At 38.9% G+C, this 17,450-nt stretch overlaps 1 protein-coding gene across 1 annotated transcript in view; it reads right to left on the bottom strand.

Annotated features, from left to right (window-relative positions):
• dchs1b (dachsous cadherin-related 1b) overlaps positions 1 to 17,450 on the bottom strand; it is a 93,102-nt gene that overhangs the window by 65,428 nt on the left and 10,224 nt on the right. Inside the window, exon 2 of the mRNA XM_058412013.1 lies at positions 15,312 to 17,108. Coding sequence (XP_058267996.1) covers positions 15,312 to 17,087 — 1,776 coding nt within the window. The 5' untranslated portion in view covers positions 17,088 to 17,108. The remainder of the gene's footprint in view (positions 1 to 15,311; positions 17,109 to 17,450) is intronic.

Genomic DNA, 17,450 nt, shown 5'->3' on the forward strand with positions numbered 1-17,450 from the left:
ACTGTTCAGATCTGCCCGAACAGCAGATCAAATTTAAAGCCACAGGTTTTAGTTCACTGGTTCTCCAGCAGTGATAATAATAGGTGAAGGTATGATTCTAAAAATAGCACAAATATAGACTGGCCCAATTCCCTGAAAGCCTTTGTCCTATTCCAGCATCTATCACCTCCAATTCCATCACCAGGGGACTGGTTACCATGGTCACCTGATTTCCAAACCTAGTTAAAAAGCCCTGCTATTATCAGGTTGGGGGATGGCAGACATAGTTACCCAGACACTATGCTCCAGTGCACAGGCACATTGCACATGCACAAGATTGTCATCTCAAATCTAGTGATAATAAGATAAAGTGAGAGAACAAACATGGGATATGAAGAAGGGAGATGAAAGGAGGGGGCAGTAAGGTTGTAGGGTTTACGTCTTTATGGGGAAAAAAGTAGTGTTAACTAAAGTAGTGTTGACTAATCCGTTTTTTCTGGTTTAGTTCATATACATTCTAATATACACTGATTTTGTTTATTGTAACATTTATTTAACAGTATTCTTCCTCAAACAATCATTTAAATACATTTATAATTTACAGTCTGTACATTTCTAATAATGAATGAATGAATACTTTGAAAAATGAATACTTTGAAGTCAGTCTTCAGTATTTCATCTTAATTTTTGCAGATTATTACATCCCATTGGAGACTGGCTTTAAAAATGATTTTCCAAGTAGAAGCAGGAAACGTGCTCCATTAGCTGGTTCCATTAGTAACAACGCAGTCCATCATGTGAAATTCAAGGAAAAAAAAAAGACTGTTTCTTTACTTCCCAGAGCTCAAGGAACACAAACCTTCCCATTGCCTTTTCATTTGACCTTCAAAAGGATAGAATACATTAATTTCTTGAATGGGGGTTGTGTGTGTGTGTGTGTGTGTGTGTGTAGAAGGGTCTGTAGGTGTGTGGCTTTGGTTGGCCGGCTTGATGATGAATGGTCTGAGAGAACCTCAAGGAAGTCTACTGTAAGCCAAAGCCACTGTATATGAGGAAGGAACTGTATTTTTATATTTTTACCAATTTCCTTCACATATATTAATATGACAATATCCACAATAGTCTATTCACTACTCTTACCATCAATTAGCACTCAGCACCAGAATATTCTCCGCTAATAAAGAACAATATTCATGTTTTGTTGTCATGGGATACATTACACCCACTGCTGTGTGGACATTTTCTCTGACATCCATACTGTGTGGGGAAAATGCACTAGCTGTTGCAGACTTGGGTGGGTCTTTATTTCTGACCTTTTTTTCTGACTTGATTTCATTCCAGCTTAACCTGAATGCAAATAAAAGCCAGAATCCAAATAGGAGAACCAAAAGCATGCGCTCATAGCTAACAGTCTATAAACATTGTTAATATCGTATGCTGTTATCTCTAATGAAAAATTGAAAATCAGCCACTCTTGGTTCAGAAAACACTTATTGAGAATTCAGAGACTGGCAGAGTAATCAAGGATGTAACTGAAGGAGATTAATTTATGTGAAAATGGTAATCTAAAAATTTAATAAAAGGTAGCAGATTACTAATAATATTACATAAATAAGATCAAACTATGCTGATGGACTAAAGTTTTTCTCATTAGCCAAGTAAGCATTATGGACAAAATATACTTTCAGTTCAAAAATGTTTAGAGTGCTTCATGAGTTCATGCACATTAGTGTGCATAGGCCTACTCACACACACACACTCACACACACACACACACACACAGTGATGTACTGTAGGACAAAATAGATCTCATCTCTCACTGTAGTAGGGGGTTGAAGGATGTGTAGGTTTTTTTCATTAAGACATCTGCTTTCCCATTCCTTTTTAGTGTGTGTGTGTGCATGTGTGTGTGTGTGTGTGTGTGTGTGTGTGTGTGTGTGTGTGTGTGTGTGTGAGGAAATCACAATACAGTTCTGTTCTTATTGTTCTGGCTTGATAAGTGCGAGTGTGTTTTCAAGGTTTATAGGAAGGAGGCTGATGTGACCTTGTAGTTCATTTGCCCATTGATCTTAAGCAGAGTTGTTTGGCATGCAGCACACACACACAAAACAGAGAGAGAGAGAGAGAGAGAGAGAGACAGAATACTGTAGTGACTATAAAAGTTTCTCCTCCAGGCTGACATAACACCTTAAATAAGACACAGCACACAGTCAGACATGCCAACAAGGACACACACCTTTCTTTACACCCCCTTTCACTCTTTCCTCCCTAGCCTTTCCAGAGTAACCATAGTAACAAGCACAGTTCATGGCTGATACCCCTCACTGCATGCAGATGACTCTATCACACCCTACACATCTCACTTGACACATATCCCTGTCTGTATCCCTCTCACTGTCTCGCCTCCTGTCTCTTATCTCACTATATCATCATGTGAATAAATAAAAGCATTTTCTGTTAAGGCTATTTGTACTACAAACTCAAGGTCTAGACTATAATAGCAAGGGGAACAAAAGAGCCATCACTTCCATAACAAGTGGATCCATGTTAATTCATAAGAGCAGCAGCACTGATAGATCTCCAGTCGTATGCATCACACACATGCTTCTACACTCCACAGTATCTGAAATCTGAATATGCCACACGCATAGTAGGTGAATTTCAATAGTGTGTGAATGGATTCTTTGTGCATTACTCAACAGGCTTTGGTATTGCCCTTTTTTGCAGGCATTCCAACTATCATCATGCTGCAAAGTACTCAGCATCAGCCAAAAGGCCAGACATCTAATCAGATGAGTGCTTTGTTTGATCAGCACAAGCACATCTGTACAGTGTTTGAAGACTGTTTGCAGATAAGGTTTATTAGTAAGGAGGAAATCATTTCCAGCTCATCAGGTGTGTAGAGGCTTTATCCAGCAGCAGCAAGGTTTGCTCTTGATAGAGTACCTACACATCTGCTCAATTCAAATGGATGAATAACATAACAAGGCCAGGTTTCCAGAGCAAGAAATCTGCCACAAGGCAGTAGATATAAGAGACCCACAACAAAACCAAAGGAAACTGCTGGATGATTTACTGAAATTTGCAAGTGCATGAGTCAAGGATATGAACAGTTACTGAGAAGGTAAAATGCTTAACTGAAGATATATGTCAGGGAAGGCATGGTACTTCAGTCCAAGCATTTGGAGAAGATTTATTGACTTTTACAACACAGCACTGATACATTTTCGAATCTGATTGATCAAGTGTAATTTTTCTATAATAGCAACTCTGACAGTTGTGGCAACAACATATAAGAGAATAAGAAAAACATAACATAACATTCTTTCTGTAAGAAAATGTCATGTCTTGTGGTCAAGGGATGGGAAAAAACGTCCGGATGGAGGACTTTGAATTTTGTAGTTTTTTAATTAAATTAGAAACTTTCTTTTGTCTTGCCTTGTCTTGTCTTATTAGCTTCAGATGCTGGTAAGGGGACAACTGTTTATAGCTGTTTATATGTAATAACAGGAACTGAATGTTTCACAACATTAACTAAGGCTGCGTAACTAGCAGCCCCTCTAGAATTTCTTTGTATTTTTTTTATTTATTTTTGTTGTGTGTGATTGGCCACAAAGGCTTGATTTTTCTGCAGCTTTTTATAAAATATGCGATGCGATTTGCAGAGCATTTTGTGCTTTGTTGTGTAAGTCTTGAATTAGTGGAATTGCAAGCACAGGATTTTTCTTCCGAACTACCAGCAGTGAAGACACATATGCAAATACGTCCTGTGAAAACTCGTCGCACGTGAATCTAAGAGTTTGGTTGAATGCTTTTGTGATGACCCAAATCTGTGCAAAATGTGCAGTAATTTTTTAAAAATTGCAATCTCCTCTAAATGTCACAGAGTTTGCTTGATATTGCGTTGATTTCTGCAATCGCAAAATCACAAAAGCCTGGAGGGAATAAACTACAAACAGATTAAGTACATTTTTAAATGCAATTCTTGGCACAGAAAAAAATCCACTGCAATGCTGGTCAGGAGAAATAGTTGGTAAAAGAGAGTGAATGTTTCTAAGCACCTGGACAAAATGATTGAGCAGAAATTGCTCTTATAAAGAACAGTTCATGATCTCCATAATTCGGCAAACTGGTTAAAATCCTTAGATATCCAAAGGGCCAAATTATTCTCAAATCATTACTCCAGACACACCCTGGCCAGATAGCCGTATGGGAGGAGTATTGGAGCTGAATGGAACAATGTCTAATAGTGGGCCTTTGAGTATCACGCATGGGAGGTAGACTAGAGCTTAAACAACCAAAGGTTTGGAAGTGCCAGGCATGTCAGGCAATCTAAAGAGCTGAAATCAGAGGCAAACAATTTCACCTTAAAGGAAATAATGAGCATCTATTAAACTTCCTTTTCTTTCCAGGTTGGCAGTAAGTGGTGTCAGACGTTGAGCCAAATACATGCAGTCCAAAGCCAGCTACTGGAACTTTTTCTTCTCCTGTTTCTAATGCTTTTCAGCATCACTCACTCATTTGATCATTCTAAAGAGACATGAGGTCAACAAGCCCCTTTTCCAGTTTCTGGAAGTATATGAGGGGAAAAGAGAGGACTGAGCCAGCACAGGGTTATAAAACCTACTGTTTTGTTTTCCTCTGTAAACTTTACTGTATTTGTGAAAAACTAATGGCAGAAAGCTTATAAGACCCTGGTACATAGGAAATCACACTGAGAAAGACATTTAGCAATCTTCCTAGCAACATTTTGTTCTTATTTTTTTAGTTCTCTTGTCTCTTAGAATGGTTAGCAAGTGTTACTTCGAAAGGTCTGTGGTTAATTATACTTGGACTTGCACTATATAATTTTCAGACAATGTTACTGTTGCTCACAAGTTTTTGCATTGTGATTAAGTTGTTTGTAAATCCTAATAAATCACAAGTAAATTACAATTTGTGAGGGAGTACACTATAAATGTATTTGATGGATGAGTCAGAAAATGTAATTAGATATTGTGCAGTGTAAGCACTGTCATGATCTGGTGTGGTTACGTGTTTACCACATTCCCATGCTGGAGGCTTCACTGACCAGCTTGTTTCATTACACCAACAGGAAACTACATTATTGCTGTTATATTCAGTATTACATTAATTCTAATTCAAAGTTTATTGGTCACACACACAGAAACAGTACCATATACAGTGAAATACTGTTTTGACCGTCATCAAAGTAGATTGAATAGAATAAAAATAGACTAAGAATAGAATTACAATTACAAAACTGTACAGGAAGGGGAAAAGTATATAGGAAATATAAAAAAATATATAGTATATGAATCCAGATTCAGGATGCCAATCTGACAAGGATTTGAACATGACGATATAAATAGAGTGTGACTATTATGAATAAAGTATAGATGTATGCAATTTAATGAATAATATGTGATATATGCTAGCTAAAAAATCCAGGTGATGTCATGGGTGTTTCGCATTACCTTAACCTATAATACTTGCAACAGCATGAGATCATTGAGACTTAATTTCATTGTACTTGTGCTACAACAATAAGTCATTCTATTCTATTCTAAACATGCTGTCAGAAAAGCACAAATTCTGCCCAACTGATTGACCTGTGTCTACATTTTCTGGCTTATCTTTTTTGTTAGGAACTTTCAGCAAATAAATCTGCACAGTGAGTGAGGCCTGCTTGCCAACACTTCCTGAGGGAGGTTACTAGTGCGCACCGGTGACATGAGGTATTGCAAAGTGTGAGCACATCTCCAATATGATTTTTACTGTCACATCTACAGTTGTGTAGTGTGAGCAGTTGCAAGATGGCAAGATGTCTCGTTGTTTAGTGAGACATCTTGTCATCTGACAACTGCTCACACTTTTGGAATTACTTGGACACATTTCTGACAGGTAAACACTGCTGTAAGGTTCTACTTTAAGTTACTTACTAAGTCTTAGGAACAGAAGAGTTTGCTTCTTGGTGTTAAACTCAGTAGATCCCGTTCCTGTTCATCTGTTCATCATTTGTACAGGCACGGAGTTATTGAGCATCAAAGGGGAAATTATCTTTGATGGAACAGGCCTTTTCACTGCACTCATTCACTTGCTGTTTTTGCTGTTACCCAGCTTGGATTTTCAGGCCAAACTGACCCGAGCTCAATAAAGGGAAGTGTATAGTCACAGTTATAGCTATGAGCCATTCAGAGATGCCAACACAAACAGGCTGACCTCAACTAGGCCAAGTAACTATGAAACAACTCAGCATATGGTTTGGAAAAAGGCAGGAGGCTTGTCTTCCTATAACAAAGAAACTTCAAGTTAGTAGGCTGTTCTAACTAGAAAACAAACCACTTAGATCAGAACTGGGTATATGGTGGCAAGAGGGGTGAATATATGGTGATGAGCAGAAAGTGTCAGTGAGGTTGGCTGGGAGTTGGCAGAAAGTGTGTGTGTGTGTGTGTGTGTGTGTTGGAAGAATGAAAGTTAGAGGACAGACCACCAAAGAAATGTTAGAATTACTGTCTGTGCTGGACAGAGCATGATAGGAATACTCTGGGTGCCTGACAGTCTAGAGAAGGCATATTGGTTAGACCAACCACAGTTTATGGAAAACTTAGCATGTTAGAATGTGAAAGATAAAGAAAGTGCAGAAACGAGAGTAGCTGAAAAGAAAAGGGTATAAAAAATATGTGTGCAAACTGTATCTGACTTTATCCCATTTGTCTACATATAATAAGTGTAACTCAGTTCATAAATATAAATGGCTATGATTTTAAGGTAGACAAAATGAAATCATCAGGAATTAGCAGAACCACACTGAGGTTGAAGGCATACTTCCAAACCAAGCTTAATGCTAAGCACTCCCTATTAAAGCAGATGTCTCAACCTGTTCATTAAATCAATACAGTTCTTATTATTGGCTACTGGCTACATCTGCAGTGAACACTAGCCTTGTAATTAAATTTTGCTTAACTAAGCTCTTTGATGGAAAAAAAAAAAGCTTACTGCTTGTAAAGGGAGAGACATGAGAGAAACTGAGAGATTGACTGAAAAATGTTTGGTGAGTTTTCCATTTTCATATACATCAACTATACATTTACAATTTATTAGGAACACCTGCACATCTGTGCAATTATCAAATCAGCCAATCATGTGGAAGAAGCACAGTGCATGAAATCAAGCAGATACAGATTATGAGCTTCAGTTAAGGTCAAATTTGGGAAAAAAAAATTGTGCCAGCTAGGCTGGTCTTAGTATTTCAGAAACTGCTGATCAGTGGGGGGATTTTCACACACAACAGTCTCTAGAGCAGGGGTGTCCAATCTTATCCAGAAAGGGCCGGTGTGGGTGCAGGCTTTCATTCCAACCGAGCAGAAGCTACACCTGATTCCAACTGGCTAATCAACTGATCTTGCCTTTCAGTGGACTCAGGTGTGGCTTCTGCTCAGTTGGAATGAAAACCTGCACCCACACCAGCCCTTTGCGGATAAGATTGGACACCCCTGCTCTGGAGTTTGTGGGCAGAAAACCCAGTTGATGGGGGAGGTCAGAAGAGACCGGCCAGACTGACAAAAAAGCTGCAATAACTCAAGTAACTATTCTGTACACTGGTGGTGAGCTGAAAAGCATCTCAGAACCTTGAGGCAGATATGTTGCATTAGCAGAAAACTACATCAGGTTCCATTCCTGTCTGGCAGAACTGAAATAAGAGGCTACAGGGGGATCAGACTCACCAAATTGGACAGCTGAAGAAAAGGAAATGTTTTTCCAATCTTCAACTGTCAAGTTTTGATAAATGGTCTATGATAGAGATCACTATCTATGAGACACAGGAAAAAGTGATACATGTAGGGTAGAAGGAAAAGATGGACAGCCAGAAAGGGACTTGATTAAGAGGGTGTGTTGAGAACGAGAATGAGAGAAATGTTTAAGTACTGAGACAGATCAAAACACTTTCCAGTCACTTCTCCTGATTTGCCCTTCTTTTTTATTTCATACTCTTTTGTATTATAGTCAGATGCTGGCATGTATTTCTGGGTTCAGCCCACCATTCTGATCATTCTTCATCTCTCTAGGCAGGGGATTTACATTACAGAGGTTGGTAACCCTGGAGGAAGAGCAGGGTCTAGTGGTTGTTGAGCATTTACACTTTCCCAATGCTTGCACTCTCTCATTGTGACAAAAACAAACTTTAGCAGCCCTAAACACTGTCAGATGAATGTGGGTACAGTCCAAAGTATTTAGGCTACATTTGATCTCAGCCAACTGTGCCATTCAGGGGTTTACTAACAAGAGCAGAGGCTGTGTTATTGTGGCTGATGAAATGACATGAATGGAAAAAAGCAGGGCTAATCCAAGTTTATATAATGTCAGATGAGCTTACATGGTTAGAATCTTTGGTTGCATGTGTATGAATATGCAATACAGAGTGTGTGTGTGTGTGTCTGTGTAGAGGTAGAGGTAGAGGGGGAGAAGTGCAGTTTTGCCATAGAATCACTAATTGGTGATTTAGAAGTTAGTCTTCTTGTGAGAGACAAACAGTTGGAATAACAAACAGCTTTATGACTAATACATCTCCAATTGGTATCAAGAGTTGTCTCTTGTTTTTGTCAAGAGCTTTTATCATGCATATGCATTTGAGAATTCAGCCAGAGGAAATAGAGAGAAAAAAACAATATATCATAGTGTCATTGAGTCAGAAGTGAAATAAGTACAAATAGCATGCTGGGAACTCCTGCTGACCTTCTGGAAAGTAAACTTGGAAGAAACAATCAGACTGAGACACAACAATGAAAAATTGAGCTTATATAGCTTTCTACATAAAGAAGAGTGGTGTTGGTTAAATCAGAGATCCTGGCTTTAAAGGTATTATAAGGCACTTAGTGTGTATACAATTGTGATAATTCACCTGCGAATAATGTATTCAGTGTGTTAGTTAGATTTGCATTTCAAACTTTATAAATGTCTTGGTGTGGAATTAAAAAAAAAAAAAAAATTAGCAGTCCACCTTACAGTCTTTTCTGCCTTTTAGGTCATCACAGCTAGCACTAAAACATGACGTCAGTATGACCTACCTGCTGTCAAGCCAGAGTGCCATGCTGTTCATGCTGCTATCTGTGTTTACTTAAGAACATACTGAATAAATCTGACACTGTGGGAAAGTTATTGCCTCAGAAACCAGCCAACCTTAAAGACAAACCTTGAGACCACCCACTAGCCCATATAAGCCCATATTACCAGACCTCTACCATCTTTCTCTAAAACCAAAGAATTTTACAAATTTATACTAATACACCTCAACACATCCCGAAATTTGATTACGTTGACCATTAGGACCACCATGATCCAGCATACTTCCTCATCATTGGTCAGTAAGCAATACTTTATCAGTTCCTTCATGACGATGCTTTCATTTAACAGAGAGATTAGACAGTTGAAGGTCAGGCTGGAATACGATTTACGCTGAAAGACACAGGGAGAAGAAATCTGGAAATTATTCCAAGAGTCATCAGTATGGCTGAAAAAAATATATAAAAGAAAAACAAGAGTTCAAACAATGGTGAAACTGAACCAGGAAAAAAACGATGATCCAGGGAAGAAAAGAAGACACTGGAAATTTGTTAAATCAATAAACAGCCTCTCTCTCCCAAAGCTAACATACACATTGCTGCCCAACTAAATGGAACTATAACAACATAGGAAATTCATTGTATATATGAAGTAAGTGGGAATCTTTCCCTTCTGGGAACTCAAATTCTCCTTTCTTGGTAATCCATAATCTTATAGAGTTAGCTCCAAAATTATTACCACTACTGGTAAAGATGGTGAAAAGGGGAAAGAAGAAATGTGTCTGTGGTTAATTAGCTTAATCTCACACTTAAAAACAAAAACACACGTGTCACAGTGACTGGCAAAACAGACAATACTTATGAACAATTTTATGACCTATAGAATTTATATTTTACAAAAAATGCAGAGAAATCTTTACTGCCTATAACAACACAGCTGGCACATGTTAATTAAACACATACCGACCTTTCACCACACATAGCAAAGACCTGTAGGACAAGTGCTAATCACTGGGATTATCCTGATTCAAGCAAAATGTAGTCTTAATCAAGATTGACAATAAAAAATATGCTGTGTGAGCAGGAAGGAAGTTACTTCAATTTCTGCCGCTAGGAGAAACTGTTACAGAAGCAAACTCCTATTTCTGATTTTTACATAATGTTACCTGTCATCGCAAGTTTCCAATACAGTACCAGCCAAATCAAACCATGCAACAGAAAAAGATGTTGATGAAGAATGAAGTTGGCCTTCTCAGTTGAGAGATTTAGAAAAAAAATTTTTTTTTCCTTTCTTCTGCCTGGATTGAAAAATAAAACAGGTTCTTTCATGGTTTATTGGAAAGTTAAGGGTTCATGGCTTCCTAAATGAGTTCTGCTTGCAGCCTCTGAAAAGAAAAGCATCAGTTTGTATAGGTTTCCATAGTTCCCAGAGAGGAACAAAAGTGAATTTTTAAAAGACCTAAAGAGATTTGACTCTTTGGGGATGGCTAAGAATGATTAACTATTAAGAACCCTGGAGGAATCATTTTGCTTTCGAGGAATGTACATTTTTATTCCACATTTATTTGTGGAATAAAATGGCAAAAAGAAATTTCAGAAATTGTATATATGTTATTCCTCTCTAAATTAGAAGGGCTTTCATGCTGGCAGTTTAGTGTGGAACATTGAATGGTTCGCATGAAAAATTGGTAACGTAAAAATTGACATGGGTTCAATAGATTCAAGTGAGTTTAAAACCAGACCAACGCTGGAGGTGTAACGTCTGGGACCCCCGCCCTATGCGGGGCTGGACCCCAGACGCCTGGGGTGTGTGTGCGCATGCCAGCACACGGTGTAATGAGACCCATGCGCAGGATTCAGCGAAGCACTGCTTTTATTACATTTAAGACGCGACATAGGGAAACAAACGTAACACTAGACATGGTGTGGTTAACTAAACAAAACAAAAACAAAACCTAGACCTTAGCTTGGACATGGAACCTAGCAAACAAAACCCCAACAGAAACCACGGTACAGATAACAATCATGGACAAGGACACAAACACAAGGATCCCTATTTATAGGGGTGGACATTAGGGCTAATGGGATACAGGTGACACAATCAGGATAGGAACAATAGGAAGGGCGTAACAAAAGACACACAAAGAAGCAGGCTTCCAAGGTTCACTGTCCAGCTGTTCCTGACAGGAGGCACCAGGAACAATCACACTATGATATGGACTACAGCAAACACCCAGCGTGAAAACCACATTAATTCCCATTATAATTCCCATTAATAGTTTTTTCCCACTAAATCCATTAAATGCTAATGTAATCTAAATTTTAATTTAAACCTAAAAAAAACACTGAAAAACAAGAGAGAGCACATGAAGGGAAAGAAACCCTGAAAGAAACTCATTGAGACAGTATGCCACCAACAATTTCCAGCTATATGTATGTTATTTATAAATGGTTGGACTGTGAATATAAATTAAGCAACTTAATCAAGGTGGCACTTTCGTTTTTTTTTTGCTGACTCGTGTAATTGTTTCTCACTCCAAGGGAACAGACTTTGAGTCTCTGACACTATTTGGTGGCTGTGTGTGCATTATTCTGAGAAGCGAACAAATCACGTCATTCAGAAATACTCTATACCATGTCTAGCAGCCAACCTGTGGAACCGTACATACAGTTTGCATTTGGATACACACTGAACCCTTTTCTAGACTTTTATAAAAAGAGCTTTGTTCTCTCCAGTCCTGTACGCTAGTCCGTGAGAACAGGTAGCCACAGACTGGCTCATATTTTCAGTGGGGCACGTTTCAACATGACCCCACCATGGGCCAGATCTTATATTACAGGAAACTGTTTCTAGGTAGCTTCCTCTATTAGCAACAGCCCAGATGTGCGCATACATGTGGATTTATTAAATATGATTAGTCTTTCCAAGAGGATTCAGAAAAAAAAATATTACTTAACACTATAGCGTGCATGAGACAGGTGGAGAAATTTACTGCCGTTAAATGTGCTTACTGTTACTCAACGTGCACCTCGAAGCACGCACACACATACAGCACAGGCAAAATGAACATCCTGCATCACACAGGCTGTGGAGTGATGAAATGCTGTAGATAAAATGGCCCCAGAGTGCCCTTGAACATCTCCGTGTCTAATGTATAGCATACGTAAAAATTCTACAATGTGATATTGTACGGTATGTTTTCAAGCGCAGCTGGGTTGATCATAGTTCAGAGAAAGAAAAAAAACACCAATATATGATTCATACAAGAAGCAGCCACTCTTCAGGTTAATGAAATCACAAAAGATTAATACAAAACCCTCTGGCTCAAATGTAAAATGTCCATTTTTTAAGACAATAATGTGTCGATTGGAATGTCAGTGTGGTGGTGTGGAGCGAAAAGCAGTGGCTTTTAAATCATCGTAGCTAACAGTATATAATCTTATAAGAAATGAAGGAAGCAGACTCCTAAAGCTAAAACCAGGGTAAAGGAACCATTTTAAGCATGTTGGAAAATCTTCATCTACAAATTTTACATTTTTACCCATCTAATTCCTAAGGAATGTAAATACAAGGGAGTTAGCTCTATCTAAACACAAGAAATTACCATCAGAGCACATTCAGCACACAGGAAGTGGATTCTCTAACATGTACACACAGATTTCTAAATATGGTTTCGTGAACTAAACTTACACTGACAGAAAGACTAGCACTAACCACAACAGATGACTGATTTTATATGGTACCACTCTTGAATCAGGAGGGAAAACGAAAAAATAAAAATGTCTAATTGTTTATTTTATAGTCTCTCTAGATAAGGCCTCATTCCTCCTTCCTTACAATAAAAATGGCTCAAGAAGAGGGAGCCAATGCTCATTTACATGTATTCTGTTGTCAATCCTACCATTTCTGATAAAACATTTCCAGTCAAAACCCTCAGAAATGTACTTAACACATCATATTTATTGTCATAAGATTTCACTACAGCACTATGAAACTACAGCACTAGGAAAAGAAACCCATCTGACATATCTGGATCAGGCTTGCTGAGAGAGGTACCTACCACGAAGACCAATTTCTAAGTCTGTACGGATCAGAAGCAGGAACCGCAGCCGGTTTGGCGCTATGCATGCCCATGTGTGCGGTATTGGTAAGGCTGGAACAGTGTGGGGATTGCAGTGGTGCTACAGCTAAAACAATCTCATCCTGTGGATTGTCCAAGTATTTTGTTTGGTTCTTTTGGGCTTTGAGGAACGCAGTAAAATAAATAAAAGGACATTCATGTGAAATAGTGAAAAACCAACACTGGTGCTGTGTGGCATGAAATGAGATCTAAAGATGGTGTCCGCTAATGATAACTGCCAAGAAATTGTTTCACACAGAAAAAAAACTATATTTTCTCCAAAGAATGTATCATTAGTGACTGACAACCACTGGTTTTCATATTTAAAAAGCAGAAAAGTTTAGAATAGCTACCTTTTAAAAGATCTGTCGTTTACCATTCAAAGCAATTCTTCTCTTTAATGGTTTTCTTTTTCCCCCTTTTTTCTGTTCACTTCTTTCTCCATTTCTCTTCAATGTCTACAGAGTGTCGAAATATTCCTCCGGTGCTTACTCACTTACTGCTCTTCTCTTTACACGGAACCCACATTCCAAATTTCTCTGATCACAGACAACTGCCATCTTCAAATATTAAAGTTAAATGAAGCGGCAACAACGTGGAATTCCAGTATTTATCTTAACTGTTTTTTCTGGAAGCAGTTTTTAGCACAGATGCTTCTTTGAAAGCATACAATCTTGCAGGCCTTTGAAGTTCATGTATGCAGAGAAGAAGGAAAAACAACACAAAAAAAAAAAAAGTTCCCAGTTGCACAGAGGCAAAACAAGCTGATGAAAATGATGAATGGTTGCTAAGTTGATCGCACTGGCCTTAAATCATCACATAATCAACATAATAACATATTTTCTTTTTTGTTAAAAGGATTGAAAAATCAATGTTAATAGTTAACAGTCTAATACGTTATCTGTCTAATTAGGTAAAGAGGCGGTAGATCTGAATTTCTCTGGGTATAGTTCAGTAAGAATTCTTTGCTTGGTAACGCAAAATGAAATGCTCACCGGCAGGCGATTTAGTGCCGTGGCAACCAACAAATCCAGCGTCAGAGGTTTCTATTAAAAGCTCAGCATGTGAGGATGTCAAAGGATAATGCAAACTCACAGGACGTTTACATATACGGAAGTGGTAATGGCAAAACAAAAATGAAACATGCAAACAGACAGAAGAATATCCTTATTTCCACAAGTATATTTCTGTACAAATCTAGATTGCAATTGATGATGGAGTTTAATTTATTAACATCGCTAGAGGAGCTTGACGCAGAGAACATGTAATCATTGGCCAGTTAAGCAGTATTGCATAAGCAAAAGTGCCGTTGTGCTGAATATCAGCATATCAGCTAGAATTCGGCCATTGGTCCGAGGCATCAGGTACTCACAGCCGTGCTGTTATACTGTACAACAGCACAATTGTGAGTGTTATAATGCTTTACTGTAACAGTACTACAATCTAAAGTAATAAAGTAAAGTACTATAATATAAAGTAACAGTTCATAGCAAATAACTTTACAGACACAATATGTCCAAATATATTGTTTGCTTTTTCTCAGTCAATTAAAATAGTTACCAAAAAAGCTACAGCTGGATAGGGTGTTGTGTGTAACAATGCAACATACAGAGTGTAGTAACAGTAGTAACAGTTTCAATGTAATGAACTGTTGCCACAATTGGAATTTTATACAGCAAGCACAGAATAGCTGTGTTACAAACATTGACATGTACCTAGGTATACTAAATGTCAGCACTCTTGGAACACCACTTGTTCAGTCAAGTTAGTTGATCAAAGCTAACAGTATATAATACTGTTTAATACTTCTTTTAAAATCTGAGGTGAATTCTAAAATGAATTGGACTCCTAAGATTGCTCAGCTGTTTTGCAACCTGGCTTGTTTAAATGCTGCTTGTATAGTCAAAATAAATAATCTCAGAAATGCATTTCCTTAATTTTTTTCTGAACATATTGGATTCAAGGTAGCAGAGAATTTTATTCTCAAATACTGCCAGAACAATATATGTAGACCTACTGTGTATACATAACACTGGATGCCACATTAGATGCGAATGATTTGCTACATTGGATCGCATAAAACAATTAGCTAAGTACGTTTTAATGACAAGTGCTTTCAGTATTAGCAACAAGGAAAGGACTTTCCTACCTCAAGGAAACAGGTCCCTGCAGCTGTGTTCTCCTTGATGGATGCGTTATAGAAGCTGCTCCCAAAGACTGGCTTGTTGTCATTAATATCCTGAAGACTGATTTCCACCATGGCAGTAGAGGATAAAGGGGGCTTTCCACCATCTGTAGCCACTACCTTGACACTCACTTTTGGATCAGTCTCATAATCCAGCTCAGTAGCTGTAGTAATGATACCTGTCACAGCGTCAATGGAGAACCAATTAGAATGTGTCCCCTTATTGGGCAGGATGCTATAGCGAATGTCACCATTTGGGCCTTGGTCTTTGTCTCGTGCTGTTACTTGCAGCACAAAGCTACCTGGGTAAACCACTTCTGGAATAGTCTGTTTGTATGCCTGCTGATCAAACAAAGGTGGGTTATCATTGATATCTGTGACTTGGATAGTAAAGGAAGATTCAGCTCGGAGTGGTGGGGTGCCAGAATCTGTAGCCATGACCCGGAGCTCGTACGAGTCTCTCTCTTCACGATCCAAAACCTGGTCCACACAGATAAGGTAGATGATGCTGTCCTTAGTAGTGAGGGCAAATTTACCATCCCCACCTTCCAGAGAGACATTGACATTTGAATATTCACCATAATCAGGGTCTGAAACTGAAATTCGGGCAACATACTGGCCAGGCTGGGCGCCCTCAGATACTCGAGGTGATCCATCCTCACTGAGAAAGATGATGGTCATGGTGGGCTGATTATCATTGTAGTCACGAACATGGATAGTAACAAAAGCATTAGTGATCTCTGGGTGGCTAGCATTGTCTTTGGCTTGCACAACAAGCTCATGGACCTTTCTGACTTCATAGTCCAAAGCTTTGTTGAGTGTGATAATTCCAGAACGAGGATCAATGACAAAATATCGATCAGGGTCACTTTGCCTACGGTTAATCTCATAAAGCACGAGGCCATTGTCACCTTCATCTGCATCTGATGCAAACACCTGCAGGATATTGCTACCTTGGGGGAGACTTTCAGAGATGATGGCATGGTATCTGCTCTGATTAAAAACAGGAGCATGGTCATTAATATCCTGAACTGTCACCTCCAGGGTCATTTGCCCTGTTTTTTTAGGAGATCCCCCATCAAAGGCCTCCAGAACCAATGAGTAAGAAGCCCTCTTTTCTCGGTCAAGGACACCATCGACCACAAGGTCCAAGTAAAGAACCTTATTTGCTGCCCTCTTCGTTTCCAGTCTAAACACCTGCCCCACATTTCCATCTTTGATGAGATATCCCTGAGTGGTGAGCTGATCTTTGTCTGCATCAGTGGCTGGCTCCAAGGAAAACCTTGTCCCCACGGCAGTCTGCTCAGGGATCTTCAAATAGGCCTTATTCTTGGGGAACACCGGAGCATGATCATTAATGTCATTCACTGTGATAGATACCTTCACTGTGAGGCCGGTCATGGTAACTGCTATAAAGCTGTAGCGGTCTCTCTCTTCCCGGTCCAGACGGCGAGCAGTCTTGATAATGCCAGTGGTCTCATCAATGTTGAGGTCCGTTCCCACGCTAGTGCCCTCATGATCAGAGATGAAGTAAAGGGAGGCCGTTTCTCCGGGGGGTAACCCAGCACTGATGTCACCCACAATTGTCCCTGCAGGCTGTTCTTCATCTAGCTGTAACTCCAGGACGCTTGCTGTAGCATCCGCACTGACCATTACTGTTAACAATCCCACAGTCAGAAAAACAAATAAAATCATCCTTAATCTCCAGCTGCTATCCCCAGAGCCTCTGAATAACTTCATCACTGCACGGTTCTCTTACACCTGCAAGAGAAGAGAAAGAAAACAGATCACAGCCTAGAATCACACTAATAAAACATATTCAAACACCAGACGCATGTCAAATTCCACCACTGTTGTCTATAACACATTGGAATGCATGAGAGGTCTGGTGTGGATCACTGGTGCAGAGTACATTTGTGTTAGAAAGCAGCTCTCTGACAATGTTCGACACAATGTTCTAAAAACATAACATAATTCTTATACGCTCCCAGTTTTATATGGAACTGGAAAAAAATCTAATGTCCTCCATGTATGTATTTTAATTTAATTTTAATTTCGCTATTACATTATTACATTATTATTTACATTATATATGTAATATGA

The sequence above is a fragment of the Hemibagrus wyckioides genome, linkage group LG16, assembly GCF_019097595.1.
Source record: "Hemibagrus wyckioides isolate EC202008001 linkage group LG16, SWU_Hwy_1.0, whole genome shotgun sequence".
NCBI lineage: Eukaryota > Metazoa > Chordata > Actinopteri > Siluriformes > Bagridae > Hemibagrus > Hemibagrus wyckioides.